The following is a 21,426-nucleotide window of genomic DNA, read 5'->3' as shown; positions in this document are numbered from 1 at the left end:
GTATATGGTTATGTATGATTCCTAATATGTCTTAATAAATTTAGAAAATTTAAACATAATTTGTTTGTGTTGCATGCACCTTTAAAGCCCTATGACATACTCCCTTTATTCTGTTTCAATTAAGAAAATTACACTGTTATACAAGCTGTACACTCATTACTTTACATTGTAGCAAAGTGTAATTTCTTCAGTGTTGTCACATGAAAAGATTATATAAAACATAATAAATAAAAATGTGAGGGGTGTACTTACGTTTGTGAGATACTGTATGTGTGTGTGTGTGTGTGTTTTTGTGCCTGTGTGTCTGTAAATCCAGGAAGTGAACAGGCAGCAGCTTCAGCTGCCCACAGTTAAAATGGCTACAGCCAGAGTTAGTGGAGGGAGATTTCTGTAGCATATTTGGCACATACAGCATCACAATATATATAAAATAATATGCAAAGTGGTTGGAGGGAAACTTCAGAATGGCAAATATGTTTTTATTACAAATTATGTAAGCAGACTGCAATTCCTCTTTAAGAAGTCTGGTCTGCTTTATCAATCTGAGCACTGAAAGTGATATCTCTAGAACTGATCCAGTTATAGTGAGATACCTTAACTTACAGTCTAGTAGGTTATCAGATAGTGACTCAATCCAAATTATACCTAGCAGATCATGGAAAGCTTTAATCCAAATTTGTGCATATCATAATAGATGAATATAAAATAGGTAAAAAAAAAACTTCAGTGTCTCTAGCTCCAGCAGATAACAGCATGTTATGAATGGAGATGAAAAAAGAAGGAACCAACTACATCCCCTAGCAATGGTGGGAGGAAAGGACAGGGAAAAAAATAGAGTCTGAGACACATTGCGGATCGGGTGGACAGATTATTGGGTGGGGCTGGGGAAGACCCAGCTGTCATGGTACACGTGGGTACCAATGACATAGGCAGAGGAAGATGGAGAGTCCTAAACGATTTCAGGGACTTAGGCGCTAAGTTGAGGAGAAGGACCTCCAAGGTAGTATTTTCCGAAATACTACCTGTACCTCGAGCCACATCAGAGAGGCAGCGGGAGATTAGGGAAGTTAACGAGTGGCTGAGGAGCTGGTGTAGTAAAGAGGGTTTCGGGTTCCTGGAGAACTGGGCCGAATTCTCAGTCGGCCACCGGCTCTTTGGTAGGGACGGATTGCACCTAAATGGGGAGGGTGCAGCCGTACTGGGTGAGAGGATGGCCAAAAAGTTAGAGGGGCTTTTAAACTAGGGAATGGGGGGGAGGGTACAGATGTAGAATTAGCCAGTGGAAAGCAAGTTTCAGAGGGCAGAAATGGGGGCATTAGCGGTTGGGTGATCGGAGCTCCTATACCCATGGGTATGGGGAAAAATCAAGTGAGCAGCCTAAAAACATCAAATGAAGATAAATGTAACCGGTCAAAATTAAGAGGTTTGTATACCAATGCCAGAAGCCTGGACAACAAGATGGGAGAGCTGGAGCTGCTGATGTTTGAGGAGGACTTAGATTTTGTGGGGATAACTGAGACTTGGTTTGACAGCTCTCATGATTGGATGGCGACCATTCAGGGGTATTCCCTTTATCGCAGAGATAGAGAGGGTAAAAAAGGGGGAGGGGTATGTCTGTATATTAAGAACAGTGTACAGGTAAATATGAGGGATGATATTAATAATGGAGCTAAGGACGAGGCAGAATCCCTATGGGTAGAGCTTCAAAGGGAAGGAACGGTGGGGAAGGTAATATTGGGCGTATGCTATAGGCCCCCCAACCAGAGGGAGGAGGGGGAGGCGGACCTCATTTTACAGATAGGATTGGCAGCAAGGATGGGAAATGTCATTATAATGGGGGACTTTAATTATCCAGATATAGACTGGGCAGAAGGAACCGCACACTCAGCCAAGGCTCGGCAGTTCCTAAATGTTTTGCAGGACAATTTCATGGGTCAGATGGTGAATGCACCGACGAGAAAAAATGCGGTACTTGACCTACTGATTACCAACAATACAGACCTGCTCACGGATATAGAAATACGGGAGAACTTAGGAAACAGTGACCATAGGTCAATAAGTTTCAGTATTAATTACAGTTATAGGAAGCAGAGGGGTAATATAAGGACGCTGAATTTCAAAAGAGCCAATTTCCCAAAACTGCGCTCGCTGCTAGAAAATATCAATTGGGATGGAACCCAGGGAACAAAGAACACGGAGGAAAAATGGGAGTGCTTCAAGAGCATACTTAACAATGGGATTGACCAGTGCATTCCAAAAGGAAATACATTTAAAAGAGCAAAATTAAAGCCTGGGTGGCTAAACTCCAACATAAAAATGCATATTAGTGCTAAAGAAAAGGCCTTCAAAAAATACAAGACTGAGGGGTCATTGGCAGCATTTAACCACTTAAGCCACGGAGGATTTGGCTGCTAAACGACCAGAGGGTATTTTGCGATTCGGCACTGCGTGACTTTAACGGACAATTGCGCGGTCGTGCGACGCTGTACCTAAACGAATTTGGCGTCCTTTTTTTCCCACAAACAGAGCTTTCTTTTGGCGGTATTTGATCACCTGTGCGATTTTTTGATCACGCGCTATAAACAAAAAAAGAGCGTAAATTTTGCAAAAATAGCAATATTTTTCCCTTTTTTTTATATGAAATTCCCCCAAAAAAAAATGTAAAAATCAAAATTTTTTAATATTTTCGGCCAATTTGTTTTATGCTACCTATGTTTGGTAAAAAAAATCGCAAAAAGCGTATTTTGATTGGTTTGCGCAAAAGTTATTGCGTTTACTAACAAAGGGAAAGATTTTTGTCATTTTTGTTGTTTTTTTTTTTTAACGCGTAATGGCGGCGATCTGCGATTTTTTTTGCGGTACTGCGACATTGCGGCGGAAAGATCGGACCCTTGACTGACATTTTTGACACTTTTGGGGTTACCAGTGACATTTCTACAGTAATCAGTGCTATATATATGCACTGTTACTGTAAAAATACACTGGTAGTGAAGGGGTTAACTTTATTTGAGAGGGAGGGGCTGTGTGTGTCCCTAGGGGCGTGATTCTAACTGTGATTGGCTGTGGCTTCAACTGTATGCAGAGTGATCAATGGATTTACATAGTAGATCCATGTGATCAGCTCTCATACAGAGAGGAGAATGACAGGCAGCTTGTTTACACAAGCTGCCTGACTTTCTCCCTCTCCCCCGCCGATCGCAGAGTGGCCGGCGGCGATCGGGTCCGCCGGTCACACGCGCGGGGGGGTCCGTGACCACGCGGGAGCGGGAGCGCGCCTCCGGCGGCGTGCGCTCGCTCCCTAAACCCTCACAGGCGAGCGACGTAGACCTACGTCACTTTGCCTGTGAGGGGCTGACCGCCGCCGTAGATAGTCGTGCGGCGGTCGGCAAGTGGTTAAGCATTACAAAGAGTGTAATAAGAAATGTAAAGACGAAATCAGGGCGGCTAAAATAGAACACGAGAGACATATAGCAGAGGAGAGTAAAAAGAACCCCAAGAAGTTCTTTAAGTATATAAACAGTAAGAAAGCGAGGCCAGAACACATTGGCCCCATAAAAGATGATAAAGGAAATATGGCCACTGAGGACAGAGAAAAGGTGGAAGTGTTAAATAATTTCTTCTCTTCAGTCTTCACAAAAGAATCGGGGGGCTACACTAACCCAGCTTGTAAGGCCAAACTAAACAACACACCTCAGGAAGTGCCGCCATGGCTAAGATAGACTTAGAACTAAACTAGAGAAACTTAACATAAATAAATCACCGGGACCGGATGGCTTGCACCCGAGGGTTCTTAAAGAGCTCAGCCAGGTGATTGCCAGACCATTATTCTTGATCTTTAAGGATAGTTTACAGACGGGTATGGTGCCAGCTGATTGGAAAAAAGCCAACGTGGTACCAATATTTAAAAAGGGGCCAAGGTATATCCCGGGGAACTATAGGCCGGTCAGCCTAACATCTGTAGTCTGCAAGATGTTGGAGGGGATGTTAAGGGACCACATACAAGACTTTAGTAATGAAAACGGTATTATTAGTAGTAATCAGCATGGATTCATGAAAAATCGTTCTTGCCAAACCAATCTATTAACCTTCTACGACGAAGTGAGCTGCCACCTAGATAAAGGTAAGCCTGTGGATGTGGTGTATCTGGACTTTGCAAAGGCCTTTGACACCGTTCCCCACAAACGCTTACTGTACAAACTAAGGAAGGTAGGTATGGACCATAAGGTGAGTACCTGGATAGAGAACTGGCTCCAGGGGAGAGTCCAGAGGGTGATGATTAATGGGGAGTATTCGGATTGGGCGGGTGTGGAAAGTGGGGTCCCCCAGGGTTCGGTCCTGGGACCAATCCTGTTTAATTTATTCATAAATGATCTAGAGGAGGGGATATCTAGTACAATCTCAGTATTTGCAGATGACACTAAACTAGGCATGCCATTATCTTCTATGCAGGATGTAGAAACCTTACAAACGGACCTGAACAAAATAACGGGGTGGGCAACTACATGGCAGATGAGGTTTAATGTTGAAAAATGTAAAGTAATGCACTTGGGGGCCAAAAACCAGAAAGCAAGCTACTCACTAGGGGGGGGGAACCTCTGGGTGAGTCTAGGATGGAAAAGGACTTGGGGGTACTGGTAGACAACAGGCTTGGCAGTGGCATGCAATGCCAAGCCACTGCAAGTAAAGCCAACAGAATACTGGGATGTATAAAAAAGGGGATTCACTCCAGAAATAAAGAGATTATTCTTCCACTCTACAAGACCCTGGTCCGGCCACATCTGGAGTATGCTGTCCAGTTCTGGGCACCGGTCCTCAGGAAGGATGTGCTGGAACTGGAAAGAGTCCAGAGAAGGGCAACAAAAATAATTAGGGGAATGGAGGACATCAGCTATGAGGAGAGGCTACAGGCACTTAACCTGTTCTCTCTGGAGAAGAGAAGATTGAGGGGGGATATGATATCAATATACAAATACTGTACTGATGAACCTAGCATAAGGAACAAACTATTCAGAGTAAGGGAATACAATAAGACACGTGGCCACTCACTAAAACTAGAGGAAAGGCGGTTTAACCTTAAAATGCGTAAGGGGTTCTTCACTGTGAGAGCAGTAAGGATGTGGAATTCTCTTCCACAAGCAGTCGTATCAGCAGGGAGCATTGATAGTTTCAAAAAACTATTAGATGGGCACCTTAGAGACCACAACATACAGGGGTATACAATGTACGGTTAAAAGCAAACACACACACACATCATAGGTTGAACTGGATGGACTGTTGTCTTTTTTCAACCTCACTAACTATGTAACTATGTAACAAACTCTATCATATGTAACATGATACAGTCTGTTTCAGAGCCGATTAGACCTGTCTAGTGAAGGAAAGTCAAATAAATCACTTGGTGCTGTAGAATGTTGATGGAAGATGAACTTTCTTTTGAGTCCATTGACCGAGGCCACAGAAAGATTCCAGGATCCCTCTCCAACCCGAGACTGGCATCCATTGTTATAATCTTCTTCTAAAGTTGAAGAGTGCAACATTGGGGACTCAAGCCACAGAAATGCTGTTGTGCGGGTGCTCAAATCAAATGTTCTCAGTTCATGGATAATGGTGTCCAGTTATCCCTCACTGCAACACCAATGAATTATGTTGTGCAATGGGGAATGATTTAAAGGAGGCCACCATGGATTCCAAGAATACCTCAGACATGACTAGGAGTCTACAAACAAGCAAGTAGATATACTGTCGGTGCTCAGCACCTATTCCCTGCGCTCTGAGTGATGCAATCCTCTATCCAGCTTGGCTGTAGACTTGTAGATGAGAACAAATGACACGGCAACCTTATAATACTTCAGCCTTGCAGCCCCTCACTAGACCAGGGTGGTCCGGGAACACTATAAAACGACAAACAAACACAAAGGCGCACTGGCCTAGTGCATTATCCTTTAAGCAGGTTTATTAACCACTTGCCGGCCGCCGCAAGTACATATACTGGCGGCGGTCAGCCCCTCACAGGCAAAGTGACAGGCAAAGTGACGTATGGCCGGAGGCGCGCTCCCGCTCGGTCACGGACCCCCCCACGCGTGTGCCCGGCGGACCCAATGTCCGCCGGGCACTCATGATCGTCCGTGACAGCGGGAGAAAGGCAGGCGGCTGATGTAAACAAGCCGCCTGTCATTCTCCCCTGTGTAACAGTGATCATAAGGTTCTACTATGTAGGACCGTTGATCACTGTTCCTACAGCTCAAGCCACAGCCAATCACAGTTAGAATCACGCCCCTAGGGACACACACCACCCCTCCCTCTCAAATAAAGTTAACCCCTTCACTACCAGTGTCATTTTACAGTAACAGTGCATATGTATAGCACTGATTACTGTAGTAATGTCACTGGTAACCCCAAAAGTGTCAAAAATGTCAGTCAAGGGTCCAATCTGTCTGCCCCAATGTCACAGTCCCGCAAAATAAATCGCAGATCGCCGCCATTACGCGTTAAAAAAAAAAAAACAACAAAAATGACAAAAATCTTTCCCTTTGTTAGTAAACGCAATAACTTTTGCGTAAACCAATCAAAATACGCTTTTTACGATTTTTTTTACCAAACATATGTAGCATAAAACAAATTGGCTGAAAATGTTAAAAAATTTAGATTTTTACATTTTTTTTGGGGAATTTCATATAAAAAAATTGGAAAAATAGTTATTTTTGCAAAATTGTCGCTCTTTTTTTGTTTATAGCGCATGATCAAAAAATCGCACAGGTGATCAAATACCACCAAAAGAAAGCTCTGTTTGTGGGAAAAAAAGGACATCAAATTCGTTTAGGTACAGCATCGCATGACCGCGCAATTGTCCGTTAAAGTCCCGCAGTGCCGAATCGCAAAATACCCCCTGGTCAGGAAGAGGGTAAATTCTTCCGGGGCTTAACCACTTACCGCATATCGACGTACCGGTACGTCGAGTAACTTTGCGGGGTTATACTGGGATGATGCCTCTAGCTAGAGGCATCATCCCGGCACCGTGGTTTTAAGCCGACGGTCGGCTTTCCGTCGGTAACGACCGATGCGGCTCGGGAGCCGCTCGATCGTTACCCGGGTGAGCGGGAGGGGACGTCCCCCCCCTCCCGTCGCCTTCCGTGGCTTTGCTCGGGGCTCCCGGCTGGATGGAGTCCCGATGAATGCCGGAAATGGCATCGATCGGGTCTCCGATGACTTAACTCGGAGGCGGCATCCATGACGTCACTTCCGGGTTACTGTGCTGCAAAAGGCGGCAGATTTGAAAAACGGCTGTATGCAAAAATGCCGTTTTCGGCGTTTTGCATACAGGGAAGCGTAGTGGAGGGGTCTAGGGTCTTTTAGACCCTCGATCCCTCCATAAAGTGTACCTGTCACTACATATTGGTGTCACAAGGGATGTTTACATTGCTTGTGACAGCAATAAAAGTGATCAGATTTTTTTTTTTTAAAAACCTATGAAATGTGGGAAATATTCCCAAAGTGTATCCACGGCACGAGCCCAAGGTGCAAAGGCATGGGCCTGGATCGAAACAAAGATGGAGGAAAAAGGAAAAAAAAGAACAAGCAAAGGGCAAGAAACGGGGAAAGAAAAGGGGGGGAAAAAAGGGGAAGGGGGAGGGAGGGGGAAAAAAGAAAGGAAGAAGGAGGGGGAGGGGAGGGGGGGCAGGGGGAGAAGAGGAATATGAAATGAAAGTGGGGAAAAAAGGGGAATGTAGAAAAGAGAAAAATAGAAAGCAAGAGCAGTAGGAAAAAATGTGTTGAGGGCTGGTGGGATTTTATAGGTACCAGGTAAAAAAAAAGGAAAAAAGGGGCTATGTAAAACCTAAAAAGTTTATTAATACATTTTAAAACCAAGATATACAATACAAAAGAGAATATGTCCACCACCACCATAGAAGGGGAAAACGGATATGGAGCTTTGTATATAAATGCTTAATACCTATTAGTGTTTCCGAAAGGAAAACATGTATCTCATAAAGATAGGGTGGTGGACATATTCTCTTTCTCCCCCTTTTTTTAATACAGATTTATCCTTCTTACCTTATCTTGTAATACCTATTTTAGATAGCTCATTGCCTTGATTGTCCCTCCACATCCGCTGGGGAGGCGTCCTTTCTGGGGGGCACTTTCCTTCGGTTCGGAGCCTGGCTGGCTGCTTGCACGGTGGATGCTTTGGGTGCATTTGGATGTTCCACACTTGCATGTATTTATGATTACATATGTATGTGTACACACTAATGACTGTTGTTATTATACTATACAGGCTATTCAAGGCATATTATGTTCAATGTGTTCTATACCCCTGAAGAAGCGGACCTTCTGTGCCCGCGAAACATGTCGGGAATTGTCTGATGCTCCTCATTGGACCTAATCTACCACACATCGTTGCCTCATGCCTATATGTTTTATCATATATTCAGTCTCATATATGTCTAGTGTATATCAATGAACACAATGTTTTGTATTGTATATCTTGGTTTTAAAATGTATTAATAAACTTTTTAGGTTTTACATAGCCCCTTTTTTCAATTTTTTACCTGGTACCTATAAAATCCCACCAGCCCTCAACACATTTTTTCCTACTGCTCTTGCTTTCTATTTTTCTCTTTTCTACATTCCCCTTTTTTCCCCACTTTCATTTCATATTCCTCTTCTCCCCCTGCCCCCCCCTCCCTTCTTCCTTTCTTTCTTTTCCCCCCCCATTTTCCCCCCTCCCTCTTTTCCCTCCCCCTTCCCCTTTTTCGTCCCCTTTTCTTTCCCCGGTTCTTGCCCTTTGCTAGTTCTTTTTTTCCTTTTTCCTCTATCTTTGTTTCGATCCAGGCCCATGCCTTTGCACCTTGGGCTCGTGCCGTGGATACACTTTGGGAATATTTCCCACATTTCATAGTATACATTTTAGGGATGCGGTACATCTTTTTTCCGATATATTACAAACATAATAATTTTTTGTTTTTTAAAAACCTGTAATAAAGTTAAAAAAAAAGAAAAAATAAATAGGAAAAAAAAAAAATTTAGCCGCCCCCATCACCGTTAGCTCGCGCACAAAAAAAGACGTATACGCAAGTCGAGCCGCGAATGAAATCGCTGTTCAAACCACACATGTGAGGTATCGCCGCGATCGCCAGAGCATGTGCAATAATTTAAATAAAAGAGCTACACTCTAACCCTAAACTGGTAACCGTTAAATAAATTTAAAGCGTTGCAGATTGAGATCTCTATTGACCGTAGTTTGTCGCCATCCCACGGGGGGGGGGGGGAGGGCGCAATTTTAAACCGTAACATGTTGGGTATCTATTTACTCGGTGTGACATCATCTTTCACAATATGCAAATAAAATGGGCTAACTTTACTGTTTAGTATTTTTTAAATGCAGTGAAATGTGACTTTTCAATTTTTTTCAAAAAAAATGGCGTTTTAAAGACCGCTGCGCAAATACCGCGTGACAAAAATTTTTGCAATGACCGACATTTTATTCTCCAGAGTCTTTGCTAAAAAAATATATATAATGTTTGGGGGTTCTAAGTAGTTTTCTAGGAAAAAATACTGGTTTTAACTTGTAAACAAAAAGTGTCCAAAATAGGGCTGGGGCTTAAGTGGTTAAAATAATGAATTAAAAATACTCACAAACGAGTTCTTGATAAAAAGCACATCAAACAAAGTATAAAATCCTCAGCATCGAGATTGGGATTGGATCGTTCCCCGAAGCTGTACAGGCTTACGCATTTCGAGGCAGCGCCTCTTCTTCAGGGGGACGATCCAATCCCAATCTCGATGCTGAGGATTTTATACTTTGTTTGATGTGCTTTTTATCAAGAACTCATTTGTGTGTATTTTTAATTCATTATTTTAATAAACCTGCTTAACCACTTGCCTACAGTGCACTTTCACCCCCTTCCTGCCCAGACCGATTTTCAGCTTTCAGCGCTCTCACACTTTGACTGATAATTACTCAGTCATGCAACACTGTACCCATACAAAAATTGTGTCCTTTTTTTCACACAAATAGAGCTTTCTTTTGATGGTATTTGATCAATACTGGGTTTTTTTATTTTTTGTGCTATAAATAAAAAAAGACTGAAAATATCGTGAAAAAACACATTTTTCTTTGTTTCTGTCATAAAATTTTTCAAATTAGTCATTTTTCTTCACAAATTTTGGCCAAAATGTATACTGCTACTTATCTTTGGTAAAAATAACCCAAATAAGTGTATATTATTTGGTCTTTGTGAAAGTTATAGAGTCCAAAAGCTATGGTGCGAATCATTGAAAATTGATCACACTTGCTCACACCTGATGTACTGAAGGCCTATCTCATTTCTTGAGACACTAAAAAGTCAGGAAAGTACAAATACCCCCCAAATGACCCCTTTTTGGGAAGTAGACGTTCCAAGGTATTTAATAAGGGGCATGGTGAGTTTTTTGAAGTTGTAATTTTTTCCCACAATGCTTTGCAAAATGAAGATTTTTTTTTTTTTTTACAAATTGCCGTATTAACAGGTTATTTCTCTCACACAGCACATGTATACTTGCAACTACACCCCAAAACACATTCTACTACTCCTCCTGAGTATGTCGATACCACATGTGTGAGACTTTTTCACAGCCTGGCCACATACAGAGGCCTAACATCCAAGTAGCCCCGTCCGGCATTCTAGGAGCACAAATTACACATATAATTTCCTGACAACCTATCGCACTTTTGAAGGCCCTGGAGCACCAGGACAATGGAAACCCCCATAAAATGACCCCATTTTGGAAAGCAAACAGCCCAACGTATAATTTTTGAGGCATAATGAGTCTTTTGAATATGTCATTTTTTTCCACAAGTTTTTGGAAAATGTGGAAAGAAAATGAAAACACATTTTTTTTACACAAAGCTGTCCATCTATGCAATATTTTTAACACATAGCATGTACATAGCAAAAATTGCACCCCAAAATACATTCTGCTATTCCTCCTGAGTATGGCGATACCACATGTGTAACACTTTTTCACAGCCTGGCCACATACATAGGCCTAACATCCAAGTAGCGCTTTACACAAAGTTGTCCATTTATCCACTTTAAGACTGGGCCTATTTTTGACACTTGGTGTTTACAAGCTAAAATCATTTTTTTTGCTAGAAAACTACTTGGAACCCCCAAACATTATATATTTTTTTTTAGCAGAGACCCTAGAGAATAAAATGGAGATCGTTGCAATATTTTTTTATCACACCATATTTGCGCAGCAGTCTTCTAAATGCGATTTTTTTGAAAAAAATTCACTTTTTTGAACTAAAAAATAAGAAAACAGTAAATTTAGCCCAATTTTTTTCCATAATGTGAAAGATAATGTTACGCCGAGTAATTAGATACCCAATATGTCATACTTCAAAATTGCGCATGCTCACAGAATGGCGCCAAACATTGGTACTTAAAAATCCCCATAGGCAACATTTTAAAAATTTCTGCAGGTTACTAGCTTAGAGTTACAGAGGAGGTCTAGGGCTCAAATTATTGCTCTCGCTCTAACGATCGCGGCGATACCTCACATGTATGGTTTGAACACCGTTTACATATGTGGGCGGGACTTGTGTATGCGTTTGCTTCTGCGCACGAGCTAACGGGGACAGGGTGCTTTAATTTTTTATTTTTTTTCCTATTTATTTTATTTATTATTTTTTTATTTTTACACAGTTTAAAAAAAAAATGTTTTGATCATTTTTATTCCTATTACAAGGAATGTAAACATCCCTTGTAATAGAAATAGGCATGACAGGTCCTCTTTATTGTGAGATCTGGGGTCAAAAAGACCTCACACCTCACAACTACACTAAAAAAGAAAAAAAAAAAATTGTTGAAAGAGGAAAAAAAGAAAAAGAAAAAAAAAAGGCGGCCCTTTAAACCGGTTGCTAGGCAACGTCTTTTGACGTAGCTCCGGTCCTCCAAGACCATAGAGTCGAGTGAGGGCCATCTTGCCCTCACTCGACTTCCTGTCTCTGAGGATCCGGGACCGGATAGTTTTCCCCGCTGGGAAAACGTCTGGGACGCGGCAGGAGGGGGGGGCACCTCTTCCCCTGCACCGTAAGGGTAATTCCGTGGCGAATCCGCCACTGGGACCACCCTTATCTGAAAGCCGACCACCCGCCGTTTCAAAAAATACCGGGGTTATGGGGGCTATCTGCTGCCATAACCCCAGTATTTAGCTTTTAATGGCCGACGCATATAGTCGTTAGGCGGTCAGTAAGTAATTGCATGTATATGGCAAACAGGTGACGATGACTGATGGGGTGACAGGTGACGATGACTGATGGGGTGACAGGTGACAATGACTGATAGGGTGACAGGTGACGATGACTGATGGGGTGACAGGTGACGATGACTGATGGGGGACAGGTGAGGATGATTGATGAGGTGACAGGTGATGATGATTGATGAGGTGACAGGTGACGATGATTGATGAGGTGACAAGTGACGATGATTGATGGGGTGACAGATGACAATCACTGACGGGGTGACATGTGACGATGATTGATGGGGTGACAAGTGACGATCACTGATGGGGTGTCAAGTGACGAAGATTGATAGGGTGACAGATGACGATGACTGACGGGGTGACAGATGACGATGACTGATGGGGTGACAGGTGACGGTGATTGATGGGGTGACAGGTGACGGGCGATGGTCACTGATGGGTGACAGGTGACGGGCGATGGTGCACGGCGGTACTGATGGCAGTCTCTGGTGACAGGTGCACTTTAGGCTACGTTCACATGTGAGCGCAGCGATCATGGGCAGAATCACTGCGATTCTGCCCGCGATCCAGAAATCATTGCAAATCACGGGACGCCTATGCGTTGCCTGTGATTTGCAATAGCACCCCAAACGCTGTGCAATGTTGCTGCGATTTCCGCCTGCCGAATCGCGGTAACATCACGCAAACAACGCATGAAGCCCCAAAGAAACTCTTGTACCTTTTTTGGGCGTCATGCGATGTTTGCACGATGTTACCGCATTTCGGCAGGCGGAAATGGCGGCAACATCGCACAGCGTTTGGGGTGCTATTGCAAATCAGGGGCAACGCACAGGCGTCCCGCGATTTGCAATGATTTACGGATCGCGGGCAGAATCGCGGCAAAAGCAAAGGATTTGCTCAGATGTTACCACTCTTTTTGGACAAACCAATAAAAGAAGGCGTGATGGAGGTATTGTGTAAGCTAGATTGCCAGCCTAGCCTCCACAGTGTTAAGAGTCCTCCAAATTAGGAATCTCTCGGACTGCAAAAATCAGGCAAGAACAAAAAGCTTTCTCCTTAAGGAGGGAAATAAAAACCTCTTAAACCTTATTCTGGGGGTGAGGTAAGCCCGTATCTGAACTCAGGAGCTAAAGAGGTGGATGGAAGAGACTTTCTATGTACTTGCTGTTCAGGTCGTGATAGCATCTGGACCATCTTGAAACAAAGACCTCCAATGCCATTTTAAAGGGATCAAGAATTACAAAGGACAAAGCAGCCTTTAAAAAACCGATGGGGCCATGATAGAGGTGCTGAAGTGGGCAGCTCTGGGATTGCAGTTTTTGCAGAGGAATTCTGTGCTACATGGACAAGCACTGTAGCATGACCAGGTCTCTTTTTTTTACAACCATGTTGAGTCGGTACGGTGGATGTGCACAAAGGTAGCAAAGAGCCAAGATGGACCAACATGCAATGTAAAGTTAACGCAGTACATGTGCTAACACGCAGAGATAAAGTACGTGCTGCAAGTCCAAAATACTTTCTTGACCAGCAATTCTCAAGATGATTGACACTGAGGTCCAAGCCTCTGCGCAGCAGTCCCCCATATGCTGTGTCAATTTCAATAAAATAGTTGGTACAAAGGAGGCCTTTGGTTCTACCTGCAACACCTAAGGCTACAGACAACAAAGTCTCTGTGCAGCATGAGGAGCCATCCTGCCCACATGTTTAGTCTACAAAACAAAAAGGTGCAAAAAATGGGTATGGCATGGCCTGCTTGACCAGCCTGTAGGCTCCACAAAGCAATCTGCAGCACCCAGGAGAGAAAGTGTTCTATAAAATACTATGAAAGTCATTGCAAAAACTAGCAGACCTCTTCACTTGTGTGGATGGGTGAGATTTGTGGTAGGAAGAGGAGGGAATGCATAACAAACTTGTGACTTCTGCACTCCTATGCATTATACAATCCTGACCCCTGCACTCCAATACATTATACCCTTCTGAACCCTTAATTTTGTGCTTAACCGCTTGCCGACCGCCGCAAGTAGATTTACTGCGGCGGTCAGCCCCTGCCACGGACCCCCCCGCGCGTGTGACCAGCGGACCCGATGTCCGCCGGCCACTCGGCGATCGTCGGGGGAGAGGGAGAATGTCAGGCAGCTTGTGTAAACAAGCTGCCTGTCATTCTCCTCGCTGTAAAGACACTGATCACATGGATCTACTATGTAGATCCGTTGATCAGTGTCCTTACAGCTAGAGCCACAGCCAATCACAGTAAGAATCACGCCCCTAGGGACACACACAGCCCCTCCCTCCCAAATAAAGTTAACCCCTTCACTGCCAGTGTATTTTTACAGTAACAGTGCATATGTATACAGTAAACCCCCCTCCATTGCGGGGGTTACGTTCCGGACCCAGCCGCGAAAAGTGAAATTCCGCGAAATAGAAAAACCCTATTAAAATGCATTGTAGGCATGATTTTTTTACTGTCACTGTACGTGTAGAAGCATTTTAAGGTCTTTAAACACACTTTTAAAACAATAGAAACTCATTTAAACACATAAAAGATACTTAGAGACAGAGCAAGAGCTGTGAAAAACACAAAAATCTTTCATTTTTAATGATTTATATAGTAAAATAACATTACAAAAAAAACCGCGAATTACCGGGACCGCAAAAACTGAACCGCGATGTAGCGGGGGATTACTGTAGCACTGATTACTGTAGAAATGTCACTGGTAACCCCAAAAGTGTCAAAAATGTCAATCAAGGGTCCGATCTGTCCGCCGCAATGTCGCAGTACCGCAAAAAAAATCGCAGATCGCCGCCATTACGCGTTAAAAAAAAAAACAACAAAAATGACAAAAATCTTTCCCTTTGTTAGTAAACGCGATAACTTTTGCGCAAACCAATCAAAATACGCTTTTTGCGATTTTTTTTTTTACCAAACATAGGTAGGATAAAACAAATTGGCCAAAAATGTTAAAAAATTTTGATTTTTAAATTTTTTTTTGGGGAATTTCATATAAAAAAATGTGAAAAATATTGCTATTTTTGCAAAATTGTCGCTCTTTTTTTGTTTATAGCGCGTGATCAAAAAATCGCACAGGTGATCAAATACCACCAAAAGAAAGCTCTGTTTGTGGGAAAAAAAGGACTTCAAATTAGTTTAGGTACAGCGTCGCACGACCGCGCAATTGTCTGTTAAAGTCACGCAGTGCCGAATCGCAAAATACCCCCTGGTCTTTTAGCAGGAAAATCCTCCGGGGCTTAAGTGGTTAACGTACTTTTTACCCTACCCCTGCACTCTGTGTTATGAATTCCTGACCCCTGTGCATTATGTACTATTACTATTAAACCCGGCACTGACCACGGTACTCTCTGTATTATGTATTCTTGACCCATGCACTCTTTGCATTACACACACTCAACCCTGGTTCACACTGATGTGATTTCTAACATGGGCTGGAGTGCATTGAATTGTTTGACAAGGGAAAAAACATCAGTTTCTATGGAGCCCGTTCACATACATGCACCGAGAATGAGATCAGACTTTGAAAAGGGTTCTGTGCGAGTTTGGTGCAGTGCAATTTTGTGGTCCATAGACTTCAAAGGACACGCATCAAAAATCGCATCTGCATGCTTTCTTGATCAATTTTATAATGCAACATGTGCTAATTGTTAGGAACTCTCTCACTAACAAGCAGGGATGAGTCACTGCCTGTTAAGGTAACAGCACCCCCCTTCTTCCTAACAACGATGAGTCACCCCCCCCCCCCCAATCTATACCAGACCCTTTAGTGTACTGGGGCAGGGTCTCCGAGTGCCATAATGGGGGCAGGGTCACCCAGTAACATTGAGTGGCCCCGCCCCTTCGTTTACTCAGCGGCAGGGTAAGCGAGGCTGTCAATCAGGTTGTGTCAAGCCACAAAACCGGTTGTGGTCAGCAGGCTTCTTTGTTTGCATGTAGGGTGGTGTTCATTGTGATTGATAATGGATTTACTTTGGGTACATGTTTGCTATGTACCCCATATTCATTCACATAGGAGGGCCTGGGATTTGGAGGCTTCTAGAATCCAATAAGCTACCTCCCGCACCCCCACAACTACTGGGCAACAGTAGAGGGGAAGAGACCCCTGTCCTCATTAACATGGAGACAAGTCGTTTTGCCAGGGTAGTATGGGGCCTGGGATGGTTCAGAAAGGGGGGGGGTGCTCGCTGCCTCCCCCCTCATCCTGGCCTGCATACAAATGTACACATTTTCTTTTTGTTCTTTTCTTTGTGTGGGGCCCCCCTTCAAATCCCTACCAGACCTGGGGCCTTGTATGAATTGGGGGGGGGGGGGGGCCTCCACGCTATTTTTTTTACATTTTGCTGTCAGCAGGGACTCCCCAGTTGACAGCAGGGATGACTTATAGTTGTTAGGGAGCTGGCGGGATGAGTCAATGTTTGTTAGGACACCTGGCTGACAGCAAGGAACAAGTCACAGTAGTAAAAACTCATTCAAAACACATTCAAATCGCACTGCAGCTGCATTATAAATTGCATTTAAAATCAGCTCAAAATTGCACAGAACTAGTGTGAACCTATGCTTTTACTCTGACTCTTGTAGTTAATACACTAGATTTTATATTACATACTTCTGACCAAAGTGTTCATTGTCTAAACAGTTGCTGATTGCTCAACCATCCCTGGAGTTCTTATTTTGGGTATGCTCAAAATGTTAGAACTGTGTCTAATTTTAGTGTGCACAAAAGCAATTGTAATGGAAGAGTCTCATTTTTGAAAAAATATTGTGCTGAGATTTACACGTCTGTGAGACTTTCACCTATGGTGTGACTAAAATGTACCTGATATCCCACAGTCTCATGAGACTTTGCATGGGACTGTGTTCTGTGATTTTGTACATTTACATTCCTAGACTGCCCATTATTGATTTGATAAAAAGAAAACAAAACAGATATCCAACAAGCTCAAAACTTACTTGCTTAATTTCATATGACATGGTTATGAGTGCTGCAAGTACATATTTTCAGAGATTTTGAAATGTTGAATATCTCTACAATTTACAGCAGATTTTTTTTCCTACTTTCACTATGCATGCACCACTTTAAAACCTTGTAGAAATACGGCAGTTATGGGAGCTCCTAAACTGAGGTCAGCCTTTTGTACCTATGAGACAGGGATATTGGACATGCTTGTGTTGATTGGTTTACAGTTTCTTTTACCACTGTTTAGTATGTTACTGCACTAAGAAATATATTTGTGTTCTGTAACAAAGGAATATACACACAGTAAAGAGAAATGACTTAACGGTTTCATACCAGGAAGATTCTTTTTTATGGGTTGGTGATCTGGCTTGTCAGGACATCTAATAGTTAAAGCTACAAACAAAAATAGTTATGTTAACAACACAGTTTAAATGTAGTCATCGTGCATCACAGGTCACTCTGTAACAACTGAACTCAATGTAAAAAATGCAGTCACATATGTTCACCAATGCATACTTGACACCAAACCCTAATAGAAAAAAAAATGTTGAACTAATTAATTTTAAGCCACTGATATAGTCTCCTTGGCTTCATGTTGCAACATAAACAGAACCAATATGTTTTGACACTTTACCAATTATTGCTTTCATGTTTCAATTCCCACAGGCACAAGTGAGGCCTTGAACAAGAAGGAACAGATCTCGCAGACCAGTTTATGATGCACCCCACACACTTCCAGTGTATTTCCACTTTTGCAGCCAAATTGGTACAACACCGGCTTTATATATGTTTTATGTTCTCATTCACCTAAATTATACCTGCTCTTTTCTAAAAACTACAAAACTAAAGTACTTCTCCTGCTATGCAGAGGTTAGTGAGAAGTTATTGTTAATGTTTACCATAATTATGTACTGTGTAGTGGCAGATCTCATTATCAGTTGTAAACTAGATTTTAAGTGTGTCAGTCCTAACAATGAGTTAAAAGAAGTTTGCCTTCTGAATTATATGTCAATGAGTGAAAACTCAGTGTGTCCCTCTTTGTTAATGGGTATGGGTTGAGTTTCTTCTCTTGAAATTGTAGCTTGGAGTCTGCCCGAAGCCTGCTCAAAACAAAAACCTAGAAAAGTAAGAAATATTTTTAGGTATGCTGTGTAAATGGGAACAAATAACAAACACATTTTCTAAAATTTGACAGCAAAAGTGGTAATCCACTTTGGATTATTGGGGAAAGTGAAACATGGACATAGTGGGGTTGATATACCAAAGGAATACAATAGCTTTTCACTTAAAAAAAATGCAAGTAAATTTTGTAAAGTGCATGAACACTTTAGTAAAAAAAAAAACCCAATGCCTTCTTCCTGGAGAAGGGACAGTATTTGACCCTTTTGCTCTGCAACACGGGAGATGGACTATAAACAGGAGGGGGTGTCGCTACAGCAGTAATTAGAACTGGTTTATGCATTGGACATTTATAATAATTAGAGGTGGTGAGGATAGTGTATCTGTGCATTTATATGTAGGATTCTTTCATTAGAACATCAAGCTGTTAACAGAGCACCCTTTAAAATGGATCATTGATATCTTTTTTTACTGACGAATGTATTTAGTTCGTAAACACTTACATTATTGCAAAATGTATGTCATCCTAAACTTGGCGTAATAAGCAGGATAAAAATGTAATAAAGAAAGGAATGTTTGGCCAAAAAAGCTGACTTTGTAGGGGGGAAAAAAGACTGCCCTTGCTGAGCTAATCCTTGGAAGATGCTAAAACCCTGGCTGTTATGTCGATCCAAAGGCTTTAACACTTTATATTCCTAGTAAGCTGATAAGTCTTGAACTTTATTCTGATTATAATAAGTGCATGCTGGTACCATGCTAAAGATTGGAATAACTAAAGCCATAGAAAGCCAAGCAATTCACATTTTTAGAATTAGGTTAGCAAGGTCAGTCTTCATATTTGTGTTAGTACAGGCTTCCATTAAAACTGTATTTTAACAGTCTAACAAACTCTTTGTTACCCCAGTTTTTTATATCCCTGATATATGCCTGCTGTACCATGTACTTGTATGAAAAAGTATCCTTTTTTCTTTGTATGAAATTCCTGGTGTTTCTTGCCAGTCCCTCTGCTCTTCTATTAAAAACTGACCACAATAAGCAGGAGAACACACTGTGGTGAGTTCTCTAGCTATGCTTGGAAATCAGTGTGCTCTCCTTCAATGATCAGACTTGTCCTGACCCACCCACCCCCTTGCACAGCTTTTCACTGGGAAGCTCCATGTGCTGCTGATTTTCCTCTGCCGTCTCTTATACAGCTAAGAACAGAGGGAATGTGGTCACTTCTAAAAAAAGAAAAAAAAGGGATTTATAATTTTTAAAAAAATATATCTATACACAAAAGTTTTGCCTTTGATTTCTATTTTAAATTGAATGGGTTGTTTTACAAGGTGATCGTTTACACTTTAATAGTCTAGAATTTAGAATTGGGCATTCAGCAAAATTTACAATTCAATATTTTGTGATGAAAAGTATGGTAAAAGAAATGTATAAACATTTAGGCAGTGAACCTACAGCATATTTTACATACACCACAACATACTTTAACAATCCATTTTTGATAAGTCAAAATGTAGGATAAGGTCACTTAAGTTTTAATAACATATGATCAGTAATTTGATATTAAAGAACACAACTATGTTAAACTTACAAAGCAACTTATTTTTCAGGTTGACTGGCTGCTGTGACTTAATTTCCCCATCATCAGGAGCGCCAAATTCTGTACAAAAAAATGTTAAGAAATAGTAAGGATACATTTAAATAATTAAAGTTTTTTCTAAATCTATGAAAGAAAAAAAAATGAACAAAGGATATCCTCTTTCAAAATGCACTTGCCTCAATCTATAGCACCTAGCGTGGATCCTGACTGCTCTTTCCTTCCTCTGCAATCTGCATCTATTACTTCCAACAGTTAACCCTGACATCAGGCAATTAATGATGATGCCCCCAACACACAATTAGTAATTGACAGCCTCAGATGTAAAGGTTATCCAATGAGAATGTAAAGAGGGAGTGTGTCCATTTCTCCCACTCAGATTACAGGTCTCAGATTACACTCAGCTATCTGCCCTGTGTTGTGCAGTGTGTGATGTCAGATCCCAGCCCCATGCAGATAAACAGGTACAGCTTTTTTGTGAGAATTTGTTTTATCACTGTGTATCGCCTGAGGATAGTCAGTGGGCTTATGTAAGAGTTTATTATCACTTTAGGATGTGCAGCATAATTACTACATAATCAATTTGGTAAGTAATGTGATTATCAATTATCCTTCAACTGGCAACTGTGTTCTGTTATGTACAGTATCTCACAAAAGTGAGTACAACCCTCACATTTTTGTAAATATTTTATTATATCTTTACATGTGAAAACACTGAAGAAATGACACTTTGCTACAATGTAAAGCAGTGAGTGTACAGCTTGTATAACAGTGTATATTTGCTGTCCCCTCAAAATAACTCAGCACACAGTCATTAATGTCTAAACTGCTGGAAACAAAAGGGTGTACACCCTTAAGTGAAATCGTAAAATTGAGCCCAATTAGCCATTTACCCTCCCTGGTGTCATGTGACTCGTTAGGGTTACAAGGTCTCAGGTGTGAATGGGGAGCAGGTGTGTTAAATTTGGTGTTCTCGCTCTCATCCTCTCATACTAGTCACTGGAAGTTCAACATGGCACCTCATGGCAAAGAACTCTCTGAAGATCTAAAAAAAAGAAATGTAAAGAGGGTCTAGGCTATAAGAAGATTTCCAAGACCCTGAAACTGAGCTGCATCACGGTGGCCAAGACCATACAGCAGTTTAACAGGACAGCTTCCACTCAGAACAGGCCTCGCCATGGTCGACCAAAGGAGTTGAGTGCATGTGTTCAGCGTCATATCCAGAGGTTGCCTTTGGGAAATAGACATATGAGTGCTGCTAGCATTGCTGCAGAGGTTGAAGAGGTGGGGGGTCAGCCCGTCATTGCTTGAACCATACGATGCACACTGCATCAAATTGGTCTGCATGGCTGTCGTCCCAGAAGAAAGCCTCTTCTAAAGATGCACAAGAAAGCCTGCAAACAGTTTGCTGAAGAAAAGCAGACTAAGGCCATGGATTACTGGACCCATGTCCTATGGTCTGATGAGACCAAGATAAGCTTATTTGGTTCAGATGGTGTC

General features: G+C 42.0%; 1 protein-coding gene across 2 annotated transcripts in view; it reads right to left on the bottom strand.

Annotated features, from left to right (window-relative positions):
• TBCE (tubulin folding cofactor E) overlaps nucleotides 1-21,426 on the bottom strand; it is a 750,803-nt gene that overhangs the window by 43,753 nt on the left and 685,624 nt on the right. For both annotated transcript variants that reach the window (XM_082250252.1, XM_082250253.1), the window contains 2 exons: nucleotides 19,921-19,989; nucleotides 17,550-17,609 (listed from right to left, as the gene is read on the bottom strand). In XM_082250252.1, the coding sequence (XP_082106378.1) occupies nucleotides 17,550-17,609; nucleotides 19,921-19,989 (129 nt within the window). The remainder of the gene's footprint in view (nucleotides 1-17,549; nucleotides 17,610-19,920; nucleotides 19,990-21,426) is intronic.

This window comes from Pelophylax lessonae, assembly GCF_965119305.1.
Source record: "Pelophylax lessonae genome assembly, chromosome: 3".
In the NCBI taxonomy this organism is placed as follows: domain Eukaryota; kingdom Metazoa; phylum Chordata; class Amphibia; order Anura; family Ranidae; genus Pelophylax; species Pelophylax lessonae.
This window is presented reverse-complemented; position numbering and strand designations above follow the sequence as displayed.